The sequence below is a fragment of the Vanellus vanellus genome, assembly GCF_965231255.1.
Source record: "Vanellus vanellus genome assembly, chromosome: Z".
Classification (NCBI taxonomy): Eukaryota; Metazoa; Chordata; class Aves; order Charadriiformes; family Charadriidae; genus Vanellus; species Vanellus vanellus.
Window position 1 is genome coordinate 69989118 of NC_138908.1, and position 24112 is coordinate 70013229.

Genomic DNA, 24112 nt, shown 5'->3' on the forward strand with positions numbered 1-24112 from the left:
AGAGAGGTTGTTGAGGCCCCATCCCTGGAGGTGTTCAAGGCCAGGCTGGACATAGCCTTGGGCAACCTGGTCTAGTGGGAGGTGTCCCTTCCTATGGCAGGGGGGTTGGAACTCGATGATCTTCAAGTTCCTTTCCAACCTAAACCATTCTATGATTCTATGATTAACATTAAGGACAAATATAAGACCAAGTATGCTTTGCTGACTAGGGGTTTACACACCGAAATAGGGCCTCAGTCATACTATCTGCCAACAAGTTATCATTGTGGTAAGTTTGCATATTCATAGAATCATAGAATCAGGGAATGGTTTAGGTTGGAAGGGACCTTAAAGAGCCTCTAGTTCCAACCCCCCTGCCATGGGCAGGGACACCTTCCACTAGATTGTCTAATTGTGTAAATATGTATATTCCTTCTTTCTAAAAAAAACCCACAGGCACTGTAACAGGAAAATTAAGTATGTGATTAAACTCAAATCTCAGACTGAAATAGCTCATAACATGACTTGAGGACATTGGACTGTTATGCAAGACATCAGTTGATGCAGTTGTGCTAATCAAAGGGAGAAAGTGTTCTGAAGTTGTAGGTCCTTTTAGCATAGGCTCTGCTCTTTGGCTTTTAAAATAATTCCTTGGAATTTATTTTTGAACAAGCAGATATAAAGCCATTATTGGCTTAAATATTATCTAAATAGAACATACTCAGTGTATTTTACCTTTGGTCTTACTGAGAAGTACAGTACCATCCCTCTGCATTAGGTTGCCCTAGTATAATCCAAGATCACACATAGATTACTTACAGCATGTTTTCAATGTCAAGAAAATGAAAAACAATAGAAGGAACTCAGGATTTTTAAATTCTAGAATTCTGCATAATCTAGAATCATAAGTACAATATAAAAAATTTAATTGACACAAAACCAGTCATAATATAGTAGCTATTCAGGAAAGTTGCAGCATCATTAGTTCATGCTAATTTTCAGAACTGTGATCAAGTCAGGTGAACAATCAGAACTATCAGATTAACAATTCAGAATTTTTAACAAGTTGCCCTAACTAGATTTTTTTTATCCTATTTCCTGCAACCTTTCTCTCTTTCTCCTTCTCTTACAATTACTCTACTTACTTGCTTTACCCTACTTACTTGCTTGCTACCTTTCCTACATCCTAAAATATTTCCATTTTTTCCCTAACCCCTTTGTTAAAGAAAAACGTAGTGCTTTTGTTTTCACCCCGAAACTCTGGAGAACTCCTTGTCATGTTTTTATTTCACCCACAGTGTGACTGTTTCCTCACTTATTTCTCAAAAGAGAGAAAGAGTAGGGGAAGGGAGAGGACAGGGGTAAGGGTTTGGGTTTGTTTGCAGTTTTACAGATTTACTCCTGCCCACTTCTTTCTTCTTTTCCCTTCCTCCCTCCTCGCCTCCCTCCCTCCCCATCAATACTTAAAAAATCATTCCCATTCATGTTGTGTGCGCGCACACGCTGGGAGAAATTACAGGCGCTCTGCTCCAGGTTGCCTTGACAACTTCAAGGCATCCCTGTGCGTGGGGACCGGTGGCACAGCAAAGTTTCCCAGGCCCCCTGGGGAAGGGGAGGGGAGAGGAAGAGAGGAGGCAGAGGTGCTGGAGCCAGCAGCCATGCGGAGCAGAGAGCAGCGAGCAGGATGAAAGGGGCACATACATCTCCCGCGGGACAATGGGAGTTTTGCTGGCTGGCTGTGAAAGGACACACTGAGGACACAATGGTCTGTGACACATGAAAGCTTTGGAGCGAACTTTATTGCTTCTCCATTAGGGATCCTTCCAGAGTCCCATTCAGCTCTAAGAAATCTTGTCAACATTTTAAAATTTAAAGGAAACAAACCCCTTCATTTTCTCATGTTTAAAAAAAAAAAAAACAGATTTCAAATATTTTTTTAGATAAACCTTGTTGGTATGCTGGAAGCTTTTGTAGTTTCAGCCCTGAATGCTATAGTGTCCCTCTTGTAAGTTGCCTGAGTTCCCACTAACTTCAGTGGGAGGGAAGGCTGCCCAGCAGCTCTCCAGTAAGGGCCCTCTGAGGTGAGAACTTGCTTCCTCCTCATATGGCTTTTGTTCATCCCTCTGCTTTGAATGCTTGCTGCTATACATGCCACAAGTGGTTAGACCTCAAGAAGAGAGGAATTGCTGTGCCCTACTTTCAAGCTGAGAAGTCATTTATATGATAAGCAAGAGCAGGAATGAGACTGAGCAACCTAAAATAAGGGGCTGTGTAGTCACAGCCAGAGTGCACAATAGGAAACCAAGCTGGAAAGCAGTTTATAAAGAAAAGAGCATGACTCTTGCTCCCTGACATATCACTTGCACATGGTTCACCACTCAATCCCAGAATCAATCCAACAAAGAATAGGATCACAAACTCTAATCCTTCAACACAGCAATCTTTAGTGTTAAAATATGCCTACACTGACTCCTGGTGATTTCTGGAGCGTAGGAGACTCAGCCTAGTACCACGGATGGAGTACAAAGAAGCACAGGCTTGGTTAAAGCCGTAAGCACATATGCCTGTGAACCCTCTAGACAGTGCTCAGCACTGAATCTAGTACCTGGCAAGGGCAGGATCCTGGGAACTGACTAATTTAACATGTGTGCCTTTCCAAATCTTCCTATTAAACTATATAGGTTAACCTTTTCATGCTCAAGATGTAAACCAAGTTTAAAACTGATCTTAGCTAAAATGCAAAAATACACAGCCCAATTGCTGCTACTTTAGAAACAGCGAGTGAGAACATAAACCAGCAATTAAGATATGTAAAATTGACTGGACTAGTGTGCATGCATTCATTTTTCAGTTTTAAAAATAACTTCCTTTTAAGTTACATACTGATACTTTAAAAATAAAATTTGTAACAAATTCTGTCAGATATAAACATTGTGCAACTCAGTAGCAGATCTGAAATTGTCCAAAAATTATCAACTTTATTTTTATGCATTTTTAATTATATTTCCATTATTTTGCATTTGCATTATTTTGAGGACTCTAAAAAAAAATTATTCCTCCATCCACAAGGGAGCTATAGGACTTACTTCCTGTTGGCGAAGATAAGAACACTATTTATTACTTCGTAGTGTTCACCATTTTTCTCACAGAATTTCAAAATATAAATGCAAACTTACCACAAGCATTATCATCCCGTTTTGCTGATGGAAAAGCTGAGCAGAGAAATGAAGGATCAAGTGCTTCAATTATTGGATTCCCATTTCCACTTTCTTACGGTGCCAGTAAGACTTCGTTCTTCCGCTACAATGACACATGTAAATCAGGCAATTCAGGGGGCAAATCTAGTGATCTACCTTTGCAATTCATTTTGTGGGTACAAATCTTAATGAGTCTAATGGCTGATGCCGAAAGGACAGGCAAACGCTAGCTGAAATGAAAGGGTAAGTATGAAGCATGTGATTGGTTTTATACTGCGAAGATTTGATCAGAGCCTGGAACACAGCCTTGATCTCAGTTACGTCAGTGACTAGAGTACTTTCACTGTAACTCCAGTAGCGCATATTTTCTCCTTTAGAAGATAGACAGAAGTACAGTACATCTACAGTGGTTTGAGAAAACATTCAGTTTTGCTAGGTCATGATTCTAGTTTTATGTTTCCAAATTATTTATAATCACGCAGTCCTGTTGCCTCATTTTAAATGCTTTCTCCTCTGAGATAGGTACCCAGGGTAGAATGTGGTCAACTTTTATTATGTTTTATATGTTTGTACACGGCATCTGGATAAATGCGTGCAGTCCGCAGATGTCTGGGTTAGACAGTGCCATATAGGGGTCTATTGGAGGAGGTAATAAAGCAAAGCAATCTTTTCCTGACCTCTTTCTTCACTCTGCACTTTGAAAGCTTGATTCCAACAAGAAGCATCAGCACTGTTTTGAGACAGTTGGTATAGCCCTCCAGATGAAGCATGGAGAAGTTATGGACTACTTGAAATCTTAAGGAGGGGCAAAGAGGCATTTTAAGGAGAAGAACCTAACCGCACCTGCTAGGAAAGAGAAGGAGCATTTCCATTTCTGACAGTCCTCACAAGACACTACTTCTCAAAGATTCAGAGCTCATTCCCTGGCAGAACTGCACCTTCATTTGAAAAACACAGCGCAACCCTGTTGGTGCAATCTGTTGAACAAATACTTCAGCAGATGGCACAGTGAGCACCCTAGTATTCACATTAGATCTCATGCATTAAGAGGAGCCAAGAATTAGGATTAATGTCGCAAGTTTTGCAAAGTTTATAAAAGACTCTAAATGCTTATTCGTACAATAATAAGGATTTTCTGAAGCAAGCTAACAGCATTTAATCTGTTTTAAACTCCCAGGGCTTGGGACAGAGGTAAACTGAGGTCATTCCATTAGGGATTGAAGAAAACTCTTCATACATATTAATTGTAGCAAATGTTATCAACGTTACTTGAGACTACTCTGTTTTCTTTCTTTCTATCACAGATTAGGTGCAGCACATTTCCAAGACACATTTTTCAGACTATGGTAACTATGCTAACCAAAACCCATGAATTGGTTCACTGGAATCCAGCAAGTGCCACACTGCATCACACCAATAATCTTTACTTTTAGCCAAGTGTTAACAAAGCACTTGGTTACAACTTGTAACTCTTGTAATAGAAAATTATGTCAGAACAAGCGTTAGGGGTGGGATGGGAAGACAGCGGCAGTACAAGCTGCAAAAGAGGGCCAACTTACCTTGGGTAGCTTTAAATGTACCGGTCATCAAAACTCTTCCCACAAAACCATTTTCATCATGCTGAGTTCATACTATTTACTCACAACTGTATGAGGTGAATGTCCTTGTGCTTAAATCTACTAGGAATTGCTGCCCTGGATAGTAAAGCATCAGGGAAGATGGGAGTCCGAGCAGTAGTCTACTACATGAGTACTACGATCATTGCCGTACTGATTGGTATAATCATTGTGGTCATCATCCACCCCGGGAAAGGTACTAAAGAAAACATGCACAGAGAAGGCAAAATTGTGCAAGTGACAGCAGCAGATGCCTTTCTTGATTTAATCAGGTATGGCTATGATATTGCACATTTTCTGTACCAATGGCAACAACAGTAATATTTAGTCACACGAGAACAAATGTGAAGAATTTTAGACAGTTACTGCATAAACTAGCTAAATTTCTTTCAACTATGTGATGCCAATATCTCTAACCCCTACAACGCTACAAAAGAATACATGGGTTTATTTCCAAATCAAGATGTTGCAAGGGAAGAAACTGCTTTTAATAGTCAAAGAAAGATTCTTTCTTTCATGCACAAAAGAAAGACTTCTGTTCTGCTATCTGCATGGGTCTTTTCCCCTCCTTCCATAGCACAATCCTTATTACCAAATTCCTCTGCTTTACTTTACTTCCAACTTCTGACAGTTTTCTCACTTCACTTGAATCCGTGATTTAGCCAGTCATCTTAATTTTGAATTTTAGCCGCCAATCTGGGTGCATCTACTCAAGTTGTTAAACTGTATGGACGGGAAATAAATTCCAGCAACAGGCAAGTAAAATGCTTGAAATAGAGGGGCACAGATATAAAATCTTGTTTTCTCCTTGCTCAGAGACTCTGCAATGTCTCTTTTATAGAGCTAATATTTCACAGATGTATTCCAGGGAGTAGGGAAGCTGAGGTTTTGAACTCGGGAGCTTTTCCACAGGTAAAGCCACCAAAATTTTGTGTTCCACTAACCCATTTGGAGAAGCCAGAGACATGGAGAAAGGCCTCCAAGAGTCATGCTGCCAGGAAGGGGGACTTCAGAAAGACCCATGAAGAGGTTTGCACTCAGATTCCTCAAAATTTATTCAGTTAGGCTGCTTCTAATTCCCTCAGAAATGTCACTATTCTGGAAAGGAAACAAACACCCATATGTAACAAGTATAAACACACATATATAGTTGTATGTGTATGTGTTATTATTAAAGAACACTCAAACTTCAGAAATATTTATTTCTTAATCACGACAAGACTCTAAATTTACTCATAAATTCACAATGTACTAGGGTACGTGATGGCAAAAATTAAGAAGTAGTAATGCATTAAATATTCATGATTTCTTTATTAATCTGGATTCAGAAAAGATTAATAAATACAAAATTAAAAGTCAGCACTGACCCACAGAGCTTTGTTCATTTGGTAATTTAGCTAATATTCTGCTCCATAACCAGACCTACTATACACTATTGGATACAGAGATTGCAATTGCCAGGATCTATCCAACCCTACTACTTTTCGTCCCAATAAAGTTAACCAGGCCAATGCTATATGCAAAGCTCTCCTCACTGTATACATAATTACATATTTGTCATAGGATTCCTTTGAAAATTAGCTGGTCAATTCTTTTATTAGCTGTGCCCCTACTTAAGGTATTACTATAGTCTTATTACTTCTCATGTTATTTTCTTTCTTTTTCACAGAAATATGTTCCCTCCAAATCTGGTGGAAGCTTGCTTTAAACAGGTAAAAATGTTTCATTATTACCAATTAAACCATAACAAAGTAAGAAATTGAAATGTTGTAGCATTTTCTTTAGGAATATCATGTACTTGCACTTACAGCAGAAACAAATCTTATATATACTCCCGGCTGTCAAAAAAACTCAAATCAAAACAACCAAATACGTGTTTTGGTTTCAATCATAATTGTCTCAGTATTTGCTACAAGAAGTGGAGAAAACACACCTGGCACAGCAAATCAAAACCCAAGTTTTTTCAAAATGTCAAATGCTTAAGTCTACAGCAAGCTTCATTGGAGGCAATACAGAATTTATTTTTCAAAAACAGTCTTATGTTAAATTATAAGATACTGAGATATGCACCATCTCTACAAAGACTGGAAGAAGTTCAAGAATGTCATGTGAGAAATGTGCATAGGTTCAAAACAGAGGCAACAATTTTGTGGACGTCAATAACAAAATCAAACTAGGGGATTTCCTGTCACCTATGATAGGACTGCATAAGAATGCTCTTTCTATGTCGCTTCCCAAATTTCTTAGTCATTATCCTGGTCTTAACCTTAACTATTCTACAGAGAAAATAATAGTAACTAGTCGCATCTCTTTTTTCAAAGGAGAATAGTATAGATTCAGTGAAACCTACAATGTGCATTTCCATAATCTAATGCTTCATATTGGCCCCACAGACAATCCTGAACTGATATTATTTACCAGTTATTGCTGTAGCAATTAAAAAAAAAAGCTGAAATGTGGAGGTCAAGAAGCAAGACAATAAAGTAGAAATGTTCCAAAGTCCAGCTGAGTTAAATCTTGCAGAAGAATTGAAAAGAAACAGTAACATTTTCTTTAGTTATATAAACAGAGACAAATAAAAAGCAGTGACTTTCTAGATTAAAGACTTGGTCAAGATTAAAGATAAACTACACCCAGGTCCAAAACCAACAAATGCTATGCCTCTGTTTTCAGTAAGGATGACGATGAACTCGGGACAGTGATGCAGCAGAGCAGTATGGAAAAACAAAAGTCTATATCTAAACTAGAAACAAAATTCAAAGAATTTAATGTAATAAAGTCAGGGAATTATATAATCTTTATCTCAAAATACTGAAAGAATTAGGGCATAAAGTTACAGATCTAGCAGCAAGTATTTTTAATAAATTTCTCAAGTTGGGAATTTATTATCTATAACAGGTGAAAGCAATTATACTGCTTTTCAAATTGCAATTTCAAAAAGACTTGGGAATTTATTTAAGCAGTTAATAACCCATTAGCTTGATCTTGGTTGTACTGAAGGATGTAAGTAACTTGAAGGAAAGAGTAGACTTCATAATAAATGAAAATGAAAAATACGTGAAAAAAAAAGATAAAGAGTAACACAGGTTTCTGAAATATAGATTGTACCAGAAAAACCTTCCATCTTTCTTCCACAAGATTGCTTATTTTTCTTCTTTTTTTTCTTTTTTTCTTTTTTTTTTGTGCCACAGACATGCAATACATCTAATCTCCTTGGATTTCTGTAAAACAAAGTTTTTAATATGAGGAAAGTTAAATAGTTGAGCGAGGGATAGGATTACCATAAAAATGGTAAAATTTATGGACATAGAAATGGAAGTTGCTGAAGGACTGGCCATAACTCAATTGATATTTTTATGAATGACATTGCCATGAGATGCACACAATGAAATGTACAGATGACAAGGTCCAAGCACTTTGTATTGATATATACAACAATGCCACAGAAGGTGGTATGTGCCTGGCACACTGTAATACACAACAACAAAGTGAATTGGCTCTTGCAGACACTGACATTTTTGGTTACCTCTTTGTACCTCTTCATCACACATGAAATAAACATTTAGAAACTAACAGTAATTTCTGCTTTGAGATGGGAAGTCACTATCAGAAAGAAAAAAAATAAAATTAAACCCCCTGGAATTCAGCTCAACGATATATTAGGTGATATAATTCCAAGAGAGGAAATAAAGTCATAGTAATGTGACTGTTTGGAATACGGAGTATATTTTGGACATTACATTCATAGGAAGATTCATGCAAAATGAGCACAATGGATAGAGGAGTTACTGGGATTATCAAAAGAACACAGCGTATAAAGCAAAAAGAAGCTTGACTTAAAAACTATTCAGGTAAAAGCGGGAACAGAGCTGTGTATGATAAAGAAAAATGTTTATACAAGAAGAAATGGAAATCACTACATCTGAATTTAAAGTGAGAATTAGTAAGGTTTTTAACCTTCCTTACCCAAAAGGTGAGGTCCTGGAAAAATGTTCAATTAGCAGTCATGGGAACAAACTTACATCATCAGTTTTAAGATACTCCTTTAAAAATTATTTTGATAAAGTATCCAACAGCAACGGGACAGTTGATTCAGTGACTAGCACTCCTAAATCTATGTATTTCTCACATGCTTTACAGCTTAAAGAGATTTCTGAAAAATGGTTCAAAAGCCAGGAAATGTTTCATGAAAGTTTTTTCTGACTTTCAGCAGCACCTGTGCTTACTGAAGCACCAAGATTTTAAATCTGTCATACCAATACTATTACCTTTTGAATCAGGTACCAAACCCTAGATTTTTAGGTATAAGTTACTTTGTTGTAGCACATTTGTTCAACTAAACATATTTTACAGGAGAAACAAGTAAGGTGTAAGATTCATAGGTATCCAGATGACTTTGCACATTTGACTCCATAACATTCTTTACATAATTTTTTTCATATGTTTCTCATAAGATTTATGAAGAAGGATGATCCATCTGGCACTGATCTGGTTCTGTAACACTGTGTTTGCTGGCCCAAATACAAAACAGACTCCTACTCATAGTTGTCCACACTCATAGTCATAATACTGATCCACAGCTTTGCACACCTGGAAATCATCACTGGCATATACACTTCACATTCACATCACACATTTTGATATATTATGTGCTCAGATTCTGGCTTATAGCATCCTTAGGCAGGTTTCTTTCCTAACAGATATCTGCATTGGAACCCTCAGGAATTTTTCTCTATCTTTCTCACAATGGTGAGCAGACAGGTTCTCTAATGACCGCGTTAGTACTCACAGCAAGTTTTGAACCTGTTACTTTCCTCATCAATAGCAAGCACTTCCCAAACCAGCTACACTAATACACAGGACCAACTATAATTTCTGAAGTTTTTAACCTGAAAATACCAACTGTTACTCAAATTTTGTAACACCAAGATGTGGAAAATGGTACTTCACTTTTCATAATTACTTCTAGTGAAGTAAAATTAGTTTTCTGGATGTGGAATTGCTCTCCTGCAAAATGAAATGGAGCTGTGTGGAGAGGATAACCAAAGTAGGGAGGACTTCTTAGAAGGAGCTGGGAAAGCTTTTATAGGATTGCTGCTGGGAGAAGGGTCACGGACAAAGACTGGGACCTTAAGACTTAATTAGGAAGAATCTTTCTAAATTTTATGCTGCTTCTCAGTCTTCTGGTTCTTTGGATGCCGTTTCCTGGTCTTCTTTCCCAGCAAGGCTGTAAGGCAAACAAAGCTGCCTCCTCTTGCTGCTTCTTCTCCTCTTCCTCCTTCTTTGCACATTATCTTCTCCAGAAACAGGAAGAGTGGTGGAAGAAACTGCCCCTTCCCCTCCAAAAAGGACCCGCCATTGTGGATCTCAGAAGCCAGGAGGAGGCCCTGTAGGAGAGAAAGAGAGCGCACAGAAAAGCTAAGGAAATACTTTCATTCAAACCTTTCAGCTGAGAATTGGCAGAACCATTTCAGGTTTGGCATTCCACCCCATGCCCCAGGAAAGCCTACTGGGACAAAAAGCCACGCTTGGCTAGCAGGTCAAGTTAAGAAGAATAATCTAGAAAGTGTTGGGCTTTAGTCTCACTCTATTCTTCACTAGGTACTCCCTCTGTCACTGCGAAAGACCAAAGTCCTGTTGGCACCCTGTCTCTATCAGGACCTCCTCCAGTTAAATCAGTCACAGATAGGGATCACTGGAAACACCAAACTGTTAATCCAAACAGCACACTTTCTGATGGTGGTCATTTCCATATGACGTATGTTGCTGCCTTTACTGATCATTTGCAGGCTTTTGTGTTTTTATCAGTAACAGGAGAATCTGAAAAGACTGACATCAGATAAATGTTCCACACTTACCTGAAACTAGATTACTTTGTTCAAAATTTTCTCTATACCACTATATTCGCCTCCAGTTTAGGGATACTTAAAGAAATCTTTGGTTCTATCTTTCAGCTCTGGCCATTATGTCTTCATATGTCTTTCTCTGCTAAATTCAAAAACGCTACCTAGCCTGGGGCTAAACAGTTGTCAGCGGTCTGCTTGTTAAGCAGATACTGCTTTTTAACATCTTGTGCTCTGGGGATATATCAAAAGACAAAAGAAACACAAGTGAACTTGTGATGTCGAGAGAAACAGAATCAGTCTAACAATTTGGGGAGGGTCATTCTGTTGTGACTAGGTGCAATTTGATGCCAGCTGAAGCCTAAAGAACTGGAAAGGTGCCTCTGATAACTACATTTCTTTTGAGCTATTTTTAGTTAAATGTTCTTTCCTGAACTCATCCTTATCAAGAGGATTGGAAGTGTTAATCACACATCCAGACATGAATACTAACTAATATATGCTGTCTATTCCTCATGTTAATTTTGGCTAGTTATGATATATTTTATCCTGTTTCATCAGCTCTTCTGCAGACAATTTAGAATGCTTTCACACATGTCCATATGGAAAGAAGAGAAAAAAATAACTAGGAAGATGGGACATCACTGCCTTATTTTCATTTCCTTTCATTTTTAGGCTTGCATTTAAGCAAACTTGTTGCTTTTAAAATCATCATTCATTAAAAACTACATCATCGTACAGACTTAGCACAGACAGTCTTAATTATACTATCTCAGAATACTGGCAGTAAATTATGAGTTTTCAGAGCAGTTACACATGCAATTACCTTGTCTGCAAGCTAACCACTGGAATGTGCTACTGCCGTGTTATAAAGTTGCTTCTTAAAAAGTCATGCAATATATTCAAGTCAAATGACTGTGGTTATCTTGTACTGCTCAATAAAACAAAATAATAAGAAAAGTGTAAACAACTAATTCATTATATTATGCAATAAAGTAATTATATTGTCTATTTCATAATGAGATACCTTAATTAAAATTGAAGTTGTTCATTAGCACCGTGTCTTGTAAAAGAGTCCAGAAATGCCATTATTTTTATACTTTACCTGCAGATAAGGTTGTTCATAGGAAGTTATTAGTATTAATATGTTCCAAATAATATTTACCTTGCTCACAATTTGTTCTCTACACAAGATCTTAAGGAAAAATTATGAGTATTGTGCATCTAGAAAATTGCCTGCATTTACCAGGCAAAAATAGCTCTGCCTGGAGACCAAATGCACCAAAACACCCTCAGAAATGACAGGACTTCAGTGATGTTGTCTAGCCCATCACATATTATCAGTGTAGGTGCGGGGACTTCTAGTAAACCATGACCAGCTCTTCTGAGACCCTTAAGCCTACAATCTGTTATATGAGCAGTTTTTCTTTGTCTAAAGTCTTCCATAACTGACTACTGCAAAAGAAAGAGGATCTGCAGAATCAGAGAGTGATATTAAAATGTCGGTTTGAGCTACATGAACAGCTGATAACTGATTCCCACCACAGAGATCTGCCTGAGAGTAGGAATCACATAAAAGCTTACAAAATTATCTCTTATTACCATTTTCTCTGCAGAGCAGTAATAGTCAACTCAGCTATCAACTCATCTATTTCAAAACTTTTGAGATTTTCTACCATCCTGAAGGTGGTCTTTCGTCCCAGCACTTCCTATGAGAAGTTGGCTTTTTCACCATTCTACAGACAGAAAATTTGTTTTTGTGGTGGCCAAGCAAACTTGTATTTTGCCTTTAGCGTCATTTGAAAAAGCACTAACAGGGATAAAGCTCAACCTACACTTTTGCCTTCGTAGATATCTCCTTTGCATTTCCCTTATTTGGTTTTCCTTAATTTCTTTTGCTTCACCAGGAACCTCTCATGACTTTTGATAGACTTTGGGCATAAGAGAGACATCCACAGAGTTATCCCTAACCTCATTTAGCAATAATGAGAGAAAGGCTAGCTCAAGTGACTGTCCCAGAGCAAATAAAGTTGCTCTGATTCCTGTTGCTCAGATTCCCATTTTGAATCTCACTCTCAATAGACCATTTCTCCACTGCTCTGGAAGGGGTTCTAGAAAGACTGTTCTCCCTAGTAACATTTCTGCATACTTAAGTCCAATCAACAGTCAACTGATAAGAACCATATCGCTATAAACCAGTCTAGTAGCTGAAATGGAAATGGACTTTGCTAAGTGAGGTCCTAAAATTCATGTTATACCCCTAAAGAGACTTAACTAATAAAGAATTAAAGGCATCTTCCTCCTGGAACAGAATTCCAGAATCAGCACAAAAAAGAAGTATGCTTATTACAACCTAAAATGATTTCTAACTGGGGGTTTTAAAGTCAAAACATTTCATGTGATTGTGCTTTCTCCCCTGTAGCTGCCCAGCTTCTCAGTCCCATCGTAATTTTTGAGCCCAATGGCCAATTCCGACCTAATTTGACATGGGGGGGGGGGGGGGGGACAATTCTCAGACAAATGAAAACTTTGCTGCCACTGAAAGAAAAGTGCTTTATGACTTAGCTCGTGGCCTGTTCCAACAGGCAGCAGCCAGCCACCCCGGCAGCACACGCCTAACGCTGTCTAACAGCCGTATCACATGTTGCTTCTGACCTAGTCAAACAGGTAGGAATGAGAGAAGGACCTGAGGGTAATGGAGGAGAATCAGGACCAAGGCAGTTATGATGTGTCTAGGGAAAGTAGGAAACTAACAGGAAATGAGGCTTTAATTCCAGTCCTCGTTAGGCAGCTTGCTTTTTTGTTTCACTAATCTGTCGGCCCACAAGTTCAGCAAAATTACTCCCTTCAACTATTTGTATTAAGGAATATTTGCCTAAGTTTTTTTTTCTGCTGAAAAACAGTAATAACAAAATATACATATAACACAATTATCATACCCATATACATTAAAAAATGGAAAAAAAAAAAAAAAGAACTAGAGTGTCTGCTGTACAGTATTGGGCACTATTTTAACATTCTTGTCAGGACTGACTTAAAAACCCTTTAGTGGGAACTTCTAGAAAATTTCTATTTCCACTGTAATACCTCTCTGTCAGTTAAAGAGGCAATCCCATACCCTCCTCCACCGGCTGCACAGTTCCAGTCTCAGTGTTTTGCCCTCTCTGGCATTCATTAGTCAGTCATTCATGTCAAAATCCGTCAGATTCACCTCCATAGCCTTTACCCGAAAATGGCCACTTTTTTTTTGCTTGGTAAGTTTTCTGCCAATTTAAAAAGAAGAATTGGCTCACTGAGAGATCAAAATAGAACTGACACAGCAGAGAAAGTGTCACAAGTTGCGTGTGAGTGGGTAAGGGAGTGGAACTGGGTTTTTCCATGTCAGCCAAGTGTGCAAACAGCTCAGCTGTCTTCTCTAACCACAGCCCAAATCTTAAAATGTTTTAGCAAATTTCATTTAAAACTCAAGAATATCTGACCTCCATGGAGATTCATTCTGCTGCATCTTATTCAAAAAGTTTCCCTAAATCTCCTGTAAGCAATTTTTATTTGAAATTCTGAAAGACTTAAAGCCTTCAGGGGGATAAAGCAAATACGTGGAAGCAGTGCATCAAAACTATTCAGCCATGGAAAATATCAGAAAATTAGTTCAGTGTTGATAGATGGTGATATTCAGGTTTCCCACATTAGTCACAAGTACTCCATTTCACTCAAATACTTGGGAGTGCACAACAGACTCCAGATATTACTAATAATAATACTAACAGCTCCTGGACATAATATTTGTCTTTTGTTGGCAGGCCCAAAAGAATAAAAACCCAAAGTCACTGAATAACCTTGATACCGGCATCCCATTGCTTTAGTAGGGTATTTAGCATCCTGAAATATATTAGAAACATTTTCTAGTGATATTTACAATTCTTTGTGTTCAACAGAATGTAATCAGTACAGGGCTGCAGGGCTTTTTGAGCCTAGACAGAAATATTCAGGATGCACATTTCTCTTTGGAAAAGTATTAGGTGGTGAAAGACTGTTTTTCAAAGCAGACGTTTAGGAGCATAGTGAGATTTTGAAATTCATTTGCCCATTCCATAACAGAACCATTTAAGGTAGAAACCTTTTCTTAATTAAGAAAAATGGTGATTTGTTACTGCAAAGCATAGAAAACTAATGGCTTTGCCATAGTGAAGGAAAAAAGAAGTATGTTATATTTAAGTTACTTTCAATCTATTTTTTTCTGATTCAAAAAGATGAAAAAGTAAGGAAACACCAGAACACATGAAAATATTTTCATTAGCCAAAAGAGACATTTATTTAACAGTTTGAAATATGTTGTTGGGAAAAATAGCAATTGATAAAAATGCAAACTAAGAATCAATAGTTGTGTCACAAAACATATGAGCATGAAAAATCTGCACCTTTGATTTTGTCATATTTCTGAGAAAGCGAGTTTTGGAAGCTAAAGGTGAAGATACAGCTTTTGAAGTTAATATGGATTTTTGTTGCCTTCAGGAAAGCCAGGTTTTCATCACAGCACATTTTACCAACAAATATTACACAAAGAATTCAAATGTCCTACACTAGTAAATAATAATTTAGTGTATGATTTTCTTTGCTAAAATTCACAAAGTTCCTATCTGTCTTTTATTTTTGTTTTAACAGTTCAAAACGAACTATGAAAAGAGAATGTTTAAAGTAAACATTCCATCCAATGACACATCCACAGTGGCTTCCATAATAAGCAATGTGTCAGAAGCAATGGAAACCCTCACCAGAATGAAAGAGGAAATAGTCCCTGTTCCAGGTTCTGTAAACGGAGTGAATGCTCTTGGATTGGTGGTTTTCTCAATAAGCTTTGGCCTGGTGATTGGAAGCATGAAGGAGCAAGGCCAGGCATTAAAAGACTTCTTTGATAGCCTTAACGAAGCTATCATGAGATTGGTAGCTCTAATCATGTGGTAAGTGCCTCTTTGATAAATTCCATTTTAAATTACTAACAATATTTTTTCATCACAGTCAGGCACTGGGCAGCAAGAGTCTGTTTGGCAGGAAGTCAGACAATAAGATCGTAACTACCTTGTAGCTTTTTTCATAAATGTACCCAAGAACTTTAATTTTGTATGTCAACAATTTGCCCAAACTTATCTACTCTTCCAGTGTGTTTAGCTTTTGACATGAGAAAAATCACGGTCTGTGGCAGAACTTGCTAAGCTTATACAGAGCCATTCTATGTTTTCATAAGAATAGCAATCACAACAGTATGCTACCAAAGTTTCCTGATATCCTAATCTGACTTCACTAAAGGAAACCGACAAACGTCTCCCATAATCTTATTTCTATACACCAAGACCTTGTTATCATTAGTTTCCAACACAACTGGTTCCTGCAGTTGGGTAGTGTATACATATGTCCTTGCATTGTAGCTGCACTGCTTACACATACAGATAATTTTCCTACTTACATTTCTGTGATCAGTAGGTAAATAAAATCATACATTTTCCCTCAAACATTAGGTATAAAGCCTTTTCAACAATTAAGATTCATTATGTCTCATGCAGAAGGTTAATTATGAAAAGAAATTATATCTTGTTGCCTTCTTTCCTACAGAAAACAAACAAACAAACAAACAAGCAAATTGACTCCAAAAGCCTACCCAAGAGCACACACACATAGGTTGCAGTACTAGATACAAAACTAAAAATAAGTATATTTTTCCAGTAACCAAAATTCTATTCTGCCAGGAAAACATTGATACAAAGGAAAAGTCTTTTCTCCTTCTTTACAAGCACACTTAAGATGATAAAGAGTCGATGAGAATTGTTACTTCTGAGAACTTTCTACATGGATTTGACAGCTTAAAGTGCAATTGAGATATGCTAGATAAATTTTGTTCTGTGGTAACTTAGTGTGAAAAGACAAATGGACATTTATAGAAATAAGGCTGTACTAATAAAGTTCAGCTGCAGCGGAATTATGTTAGAGTTTTATGCTCAACACTAAGTCTTTCTTCATCTGTAGCTGTGCTTACTGACAGGAAAAAGCAGATCATACCACCTTTGTTGCTGCCCCACAACGCAGCTAACATCTGTCATATAGATGGCTTCATGCTAACGTATTTATCCACTGCCCTGCTGGATAAAATGGCTTGTAATCATCGGGAGTTACCAGCCTTCTGTGTGGGTTCCTTCCCCAACAACATGAGAAACAGCACTGGTGAGATAATAGAACTGGGCATGTGGCATAGTCTGCAATTATGTCGACTGAGCCTTCGTTCATACAGGATCATGACAGAATTGGCTAAACTAGCTTTTAAATGACACTTGAATTCCAAAGGGAGCTTGTCTCCCTATGCGTCTGAAAGGCATGCTATACATCTTGAAATCCTTACCAGATCCTGAATCCAACGGAGTTTATCAGAAACATTCACTGCAGTGGTTTAATGCAGGTCAACCTGTTAAGAGTTAAAGGGTTAAACTCTTGAACAGTTTCTGAATAACTGCATTCATCCAAACAGTGAAATCCTACATTCATGCGTGCATATAAACACAACAGGTAAGGATGGGGAAGTGAATTTCTACTTTGTTCAGTACAATACTGATGTAATTCCTTATTTGCAGGTATGCTCCACTTGGAATCCTCTTCCTGATTGCTGGAAAAATTGTTGAGATGGAAGACATGGGTGTGATTGGCGGTCAGCTTGCCATGTATACTGTAACAGTCATCATCGGTTTGCTAATTCATGCTGTCATTGTCCTACCTCTTCTCTACTTCCTGATCACTCGTAAGAACCCTTGGGTGTTTATTGGAGGCTTAATCCAGGCATTAGTCACAGCTTTGGGAACATCTTCCAGGTATCATACAATTTTTTAAGGCCATGTCCTTTTTATAATATTGCTGGTTTGAGAAACAACTTTGCCTAATGTAACTGGTTAAGTCTGTATTCAAGTATTCACTTGGGCACTTTATTTCAGTTCCACTCCTCTCCAATAGAGATAATTATTATCATTATATTGACTTGAACTCTATTTTCTATAAGAACCCCTGAACAGAGATGAAACAATTCCGGTGATGCAGACTGTGTGGCCGGGACTGTTGTGACTTTGATCAGCCTTGGTGTTTGAGATTTTTAAGTAGTTTGTGATGGCTTGCTGGTAAAGGATGCAGATGACAAAGGATGTGGCTGCAAAATGGAGCAGCAGACAGGAAAGCTCAGAGGGGATTCTGAGAGAGCTTAAGTGCCCTTATTGGCATCCAACATTCTGTGCTCAAAACCCTGATATCCAGTGATGGATATACAACTTGCGACAGAAATGCCACTTTTGCTCTTTGTTGATGAATTCATAGGTACACCATATGAATAAAAAACCTGTTTGCATCTATAATGAAAGGAAACATTGTAATCAAATATACATTTCTATACCATATGACCTTTCATAAAACAGTTTTCACATTAATAGATTTTAAAAGTGTTTCCTAAAGACAGACGTTTTAAGTCAGCCATTCCATATTACCAAATTCAAGTCCCTGGTGTTTGGGATTATTTCAAGATCTGGATGAGAAGCTATTGCGACCATTAATGTAGATCTGATTAAGTTTTGTATAACTGAAAAAGCTCTTGAGGACTTAAAAAAATTATCACTGTACATTAATGGGTAGAGAGGGACACTTACCAATTTCACATCTGACATTTTGATGTCAATCCTTTCAAATTTGTGGAATGCCTAAAAGGGAATTTGATTAATAATGATTTAAAGAATAAGGATTAAAAGAAGATAATAAAACTAATGCCAGTCAGCATAGTTTAAGAGAAAATAAAATGAAACTACAGCATTGGGGGGTAACAGTAATAGTGTTAAGAGGATATGTTCCAGCTTCTGTAAGACATTCCACTTGACGCTGCTCAAGATTCTGAGTAAAAACCTAGACTGATGCAAGAGAGTGTACTATACTGCAAGTGGATTTAAAAGCTGTTTAAAATTCAACTGTAAGTTGACTGTCATCAAAGAGATTTCCTAGCACAATCTTCCACAGTCCTTCTGTACTTTACATTCGATCAGTGTTTTATTTTATCAATATTGATAAAGTTTTCAAAGACATGAAAGTCTGTTAAGTAGTTAGCAATGAAGAGTTAGCAGAGTAATCTGAATTGCTGGGTCTTGAAAAACCTCTTTACTTTGGTGCGATCAGATGTAGAGGTAAGTCTTTAATAAGCAAGAGCCCGGGCAGCTCTTATAAAATGGCCGCCTTTTCCTTCCTTCTGAGGCAGTGTCTCTGAAAAGGAACTTGGCGTCATGTGGGCTGATGCTCCTGCAGCATACGAAGTCAATAGGTCCAGTTGGGTTGCTCTTTAAATGAAATTATCATTTATAACATATTTGGATGTAGCAGCAGGGGAACAAGATTAAGCGGTGTACAGGGCCTGCCTGGGACAGAGTTAACTTCATCGCAGTTCATGTGGTGCTGTGTTTTAGACGTGTGACCAAAACAACACTGATCACACACTGATGTTCTAGCTATCGCTGAACAGTGTTTGCACAGCATCAAGGCCTTCTCTGTTTCTCACTCTGCCCCTGCCATGAGTAGAATGAGGGGTGTGGAACAGGTTGGGAAGACGCACAACCAGGCAGATGACCCGAACTAACCAAAGAGATATTCCATGCCCTATAACATCATGTTCAGCAATAAGAAGGGGAAGAGGGGATTTGAGGGAGACTAGCCATCTTTTACTCGGGAGCTGGCTGGCATTGGTCTACCTGTGGCATGTGGTGAGAGATTGCCTTTTCATCGCTTGTTTTGATTTGTTTTGTTGCTCTCTTCTTCCACTTACCCTTCACTTACTAAACTTTTTTTTTTTTTTCAATCTCAACCCCTGCTTTTTCTTGCTTTTCCTGTTTCTTTCCTCTTTCCCTGTCCCACTCAGGGTGTGGGAGCAAGGAAGTGAGTGGCTGTGTGGTGCTTAGCTGACTACTGATGCTAACCTACAACTGGTAAAGTAATGTGATCATCCATCAAAATGCCCTTTCCAGGGGATCCAGCAAATAAATAAGAGAAAATACACTGTTTACCAAAGGCTTGAATAGCTTCATTTGTATAACTTCGGGAAAACAATGCTTAGGGATGATTCAGTCATAACTCCAAGACATAAAAATAAGAAGCAGGAATTGTTAAATAGGCACAAGAATCTTGTGGCAAAACACTGAAGTTAGACACATTCAGACTAGGGACTACATAGACAGGGACAGCAATTAACCAGTGGAAAAACTTTGCAAGAGTATTAGGAGAATCTCCATCATTAGAAGTGCTTAAATTCAGCCTTCACATTTTTAAGAAAATATTCTGGTACAGCACATAAAAAAATTAAGGCAGTTAGAACAATCTCTCTTGTCATCACAATGCACAACATTCTTCTCATTCCCTTTTTATAGAATTTATATCATACATTGCTGTCTTTTTTGTTTGTTTGTTTCAGTTCTGCAACTCTACCTGTTACATTTAAGTGTCTAGAAGAAATAAACGGAGTGGACAAACGGGTTACAAGATTTGTACTCCCTGTTGGTGCTACAATTAATATGGATGGAACTGCTTTATATGAGGCTTTGGCTGCAATTTTCATTGCACAGGTTAACAACTTTGATCTGAACTTTGGGCAGATTATCACAATCAGGTACAGAAGCCATTATTACCTACATCTAATAAAAAGTACCTTTGTGATGACTCCTTCTTGCTGTTATATGTGGCATTACACAAAAGCGTCTAGAACTAAAACCAGGAACTGCTACAGTAGCTGAATAACTGTAATGATTTACATCTTCTGCACAGAAGAGGCCCCCAGCACATAATGTCCATTAGGTAAACCTTTAAAAGAATGTAACATGACACACTTATCACTGCACTTAGTAGAGTCAACAACACCAGTTTTTAATGGCTTTTAAATTTTCTTTCTTAACAACTCATGTCATTGTTGGGAGCTATGGACTTACAATCAGTATCAGGTACTTTATAATGCATGTACAAAGCAGTAGCATAAAAGTGACACAGTGCTAATGCTAGGAGAGGTAGTGTTTTCCTAGTCCTGGTGGTCTCCAGATACAAGTAGAGCAAGCTGTGAAGGGAGCAGTAATACCTTTTATTACACGAGCTGATAGAGATGGAGAAGTTAGGTATATTTTCAAGCACACAAGCCTTCATGTTTGAAATAGAACAGCAAACAACCCACTAAGTAGCACTCAATGACAACTGATTCATTTCATTATGTTACTCAGTTTTAAAAGGGTCATGGGTACATGTACAGAAGAAAGAAAAGTCAGCAAGGGGAGAGGGGGACACTGTAGGACAGAAAGACATATATTTAACACTCAGGAACGCTGAAAGTTCAGATATGGTGAACTAGGAATGTAAAAGATTTTCAAGCAGAAGTCCTTCTCTCCATTAAAACCACCAGTTTAATTCAATATTCGTCAAGAGAAGGAAAAACTCTGCCTTCACACTCAGAGGCAGTAGTTGCACGTTCATTAGTACTAGAGCTGCTCCCTGCCAAATCACCTGACAAAACAAATTATTCCTAAACCAGGTGTGAACAAGCATATTTCTATCATTACTAGACTGCGTGATTCAAGGTTTCTGGCAACTTTCTGCTTTCTGATGGCAGAATGCCAACCGCTAGAGGACAGATACTTCACCTGGCATGAAGTTATAGTGAGATGGACAGAGAATAGAAGTTCTTGCATTAGATCTGCCAGGACAAAATTACCTCCTCATCTTTCATTTTAATGTGTTTGAGCTTGTGGAGCAAGTTTGTTCAATGGGTGGGGGTTGTAATGTTTCTGTCTGGACCTTAGCATCTAGTAGAGGATTTACAACCTAACAAAATCCTATTTTGAGAGTTCTGGATAAGAGAAGGCTCCGGGGAGATCTTACTGCGGCTTTCCAGTACCTAAAGGGGGCCTACAGGAGAGCTGGGGAAGGACTTTTTACTAGGGCATGTGGAGATAGGACAAGGGGGGGTGGATTTAAACTGGAAGAGGGCAGGTTCAGATTAAACATTAGGAAGAAATTTTTCACTTTGAGGGTGGTAAGGCACTGGAACAGGTTGCCCAGAGAGGTTGTTGAGGCCCCATCCCTGGAGGTGTTCAAGGCCAGGCTGGACGTGGTCTTGGGCAACCTGGTCTAGTGGGAGATGTCCCTGTCTATGGCAGGGGGGTTGGAACTCGATGATCTTCAAGTTCCTTTCCAACCTAAACCATTCTATGATTCTATGATTCTGTGATTAAGATCCACATTTCCCTGCAGCTATGCAGTATCCAGATAAGGGTCTAGGCTCATCTTTTTGCTTATTCCTGAACAAATGCCTTCTTGCTTCATATCTGTTTTTAATGTTTGCCAGATAATAAGGAGATTTTATTGTGGAAGCCAATTAATTGCTCTTTGCCATCTCTTTGCACAGCATCACAGCTACAGCTGCCAGTATTGGGGCTGCAGGCATTCCTCAAGCTGGACTGGTCACCATGGTCATTGTGCTTACATCAGTAGGTTTGCCTACAGATGATATCACTCTTATCATTGCAGTGGACTGGTTCCTGTAAGTATTTTTATGGATTCACTAAGGGCTTAGAACATATTTAGAAGTGTAATAGGCAGGGACATTCTGGCAATACTGCAGTGTACTTCTTTTGCTGTGTTAAGGAAGTTGGAAAGAAGTGTTAAAAAGAATCATAATTTCTTGCAATTAATTTCTCTTCCCAGAGCAGATGGTGAGGGGTGTTACTTAATGATGGTTCCTCTTGCATGCGAAAAGGTTACTTAGAAACCTGTATCCTTAAGGTACTAAGAAAACTTTCAGACATGCTGTAATTAAATTAGCTAAGAATTGCTTTAGTCTTCTATTTTTTATAGGGTGGCAATGAAAACCTTTCCATCAATCAGGCTGAGCTGGTTCAGATCTGACCCAGTTCATTGTAGCCCTGCTGACTATCTAACCTAGGAAAGGTTCATATGTCTACCCCATGGACACAGAAATGAAAAACAGTTGTGTAACACTCTTATCCAGCCACTACAACATATTGCCCTTCAGTTTTTCCACTCCTCTGTCTGTAGAAGACTAACTGACACCTCTAGGAATATGGGGATATCCCGTAAGTCCAGGAACTAAATCAAAGGCAGAAGGTTTCCTTCAACTCTATTTTGTCTAACCCCTATTAGTTATAGTTTCCAGAAGCTTTTACCCTTCAATCTTCTCAAATGATCCCTGAAAGAAGTTTCCTGTATTGTTATCAAAACATAATGTCTTCAAATGATTACCTAACCACTAACCACATGCCCACAGCCCTATGTAGGTGGACACCTATTAAGTAACAGTGCCAGTCACTCCTTGTCAAGATGCATCCTACATCTTCTGGGCAGAGCCCTCTAAGAGGGCTGAATTGTTGTAGTTTGGGTTTGAATTATTTCAGCAGAATTCTACCCTAAATTACTGACCACAGTTTATGGTCAGGAGGGAAATGACCCTAACAAGGTAGATTCTCATTGGTTTACGTGTTCAGAGGATATAAACCAAAACCACCAGAGTATAGAAATTCCTCCGAGAAGCATCTGCCATATGCTGCCTTTGTCGTCCTCATCACACAGCTGCTTCCTGCTATGAAATTGCCAAAAGTATTAACATATTTTGTAACTCCAAATCATAGTGTATTTGTTAATTCTGTAGAAAAAATCATGATGTCAACAGTTCAGATAAATGAATATACAGAAAATTGTTGAATCATCTAGTAGCTATTTAAAGGCCATTTTAACAGCTAGTCTACATGCTTCTCTGAACAAGTGGTGAAATCAAGGCTAACTTACTATTTCTCCCTAGGGATCGTCTCCGTACCACTACCAATGTCTTGGGAGACTCCATCGGAGCAGGAATTGTTGAACATTTATCACGGCACGAGCTAAAGAACAGGGATGCTGAAATGGGTAATTCTGTGATAGAGGAGAATGAAATGAAGAAACCGTACCAGCTGATTTCACAAGAAAATGAGAGTGAGAAACCGTTAGACAGTGAAACCAAGATGTAGGGTAAAGAAAGCATGAGTCTGACACTACAAGTGTGGAAAACACACTTTTCCCAGCCATTTATATCTTGAATTCACCAAGTTCACTTATTCCTTATTTTCTCCCTTTACGCTAGCACTGGAAAGAATTAATGAAAATATATATTCCAAATTAGCAGTGATCACGGTAAATGTTGGCTTCCCACTTAAAAAAAATTAACAGGCAACACTGGTCCTGCTAGACATGTGCTAACTGAGGATAAAAAAAGAGAGATTGTCAATTAAATAAAAACAAAAATCAGTGCATACGTTATTTAGTCCTGTAAATCCTTTTTTTTTTTTTTTAATGAACTGAAAGTAAAAACAGATAAGAGAGCCCAAATATGGTTTTATTTTTTTAAATACCTGTTGCACAATTCCTAACATTATAAACACACAATCAA

At 38.2% G+C, this 24112-nt stretch overlaps 1 protein-coding gene across 4 annotated transcripts in view; it reads left to right on the top strand.

Annotated features, from left to right (window-relative positions):
- The window catches only part of SLC1A3 (solute carrier family 1 member 3), a gene marked incomplete at both ends in the record, with an annotated part of 65455 nt that extends 41762 nt beyond the window's left edge, over positions 1–23693 (top strand). For 2 of the 4 annotated variants that reach the window (XM_082497021.1, XM_082497023.1), the window contains 7 exons: positions 4860–5064; positions 6462–6504; positions 15298–15593; positions 17253–17486; positions 20105–20299; positions 22079–22213; positions 23489–23693. In XM_082497021.1, the coding sequence (XP_082353147.1) occupies positions 4860–5064; positions 6462–6504; positions 15298–15593; positions 17253–17486; positions 20105–20299; positions 22079–22213; positions 23489–23693 (1313 nt within the window). The remainder of the gene's footprint in view (positions 1–4859; positions 5065–6461; positions 6505–15297; positions 15594–17252; positions 17487–20104; positions 20300–22078; positions 22214–23488) is intronic. The other 2 variants (XM_082497022.1, XM_082497024.1) reach the window with 2 other exon arrangements.
- Positions 23694–24112: the final 419 nt, after the last annotated feature.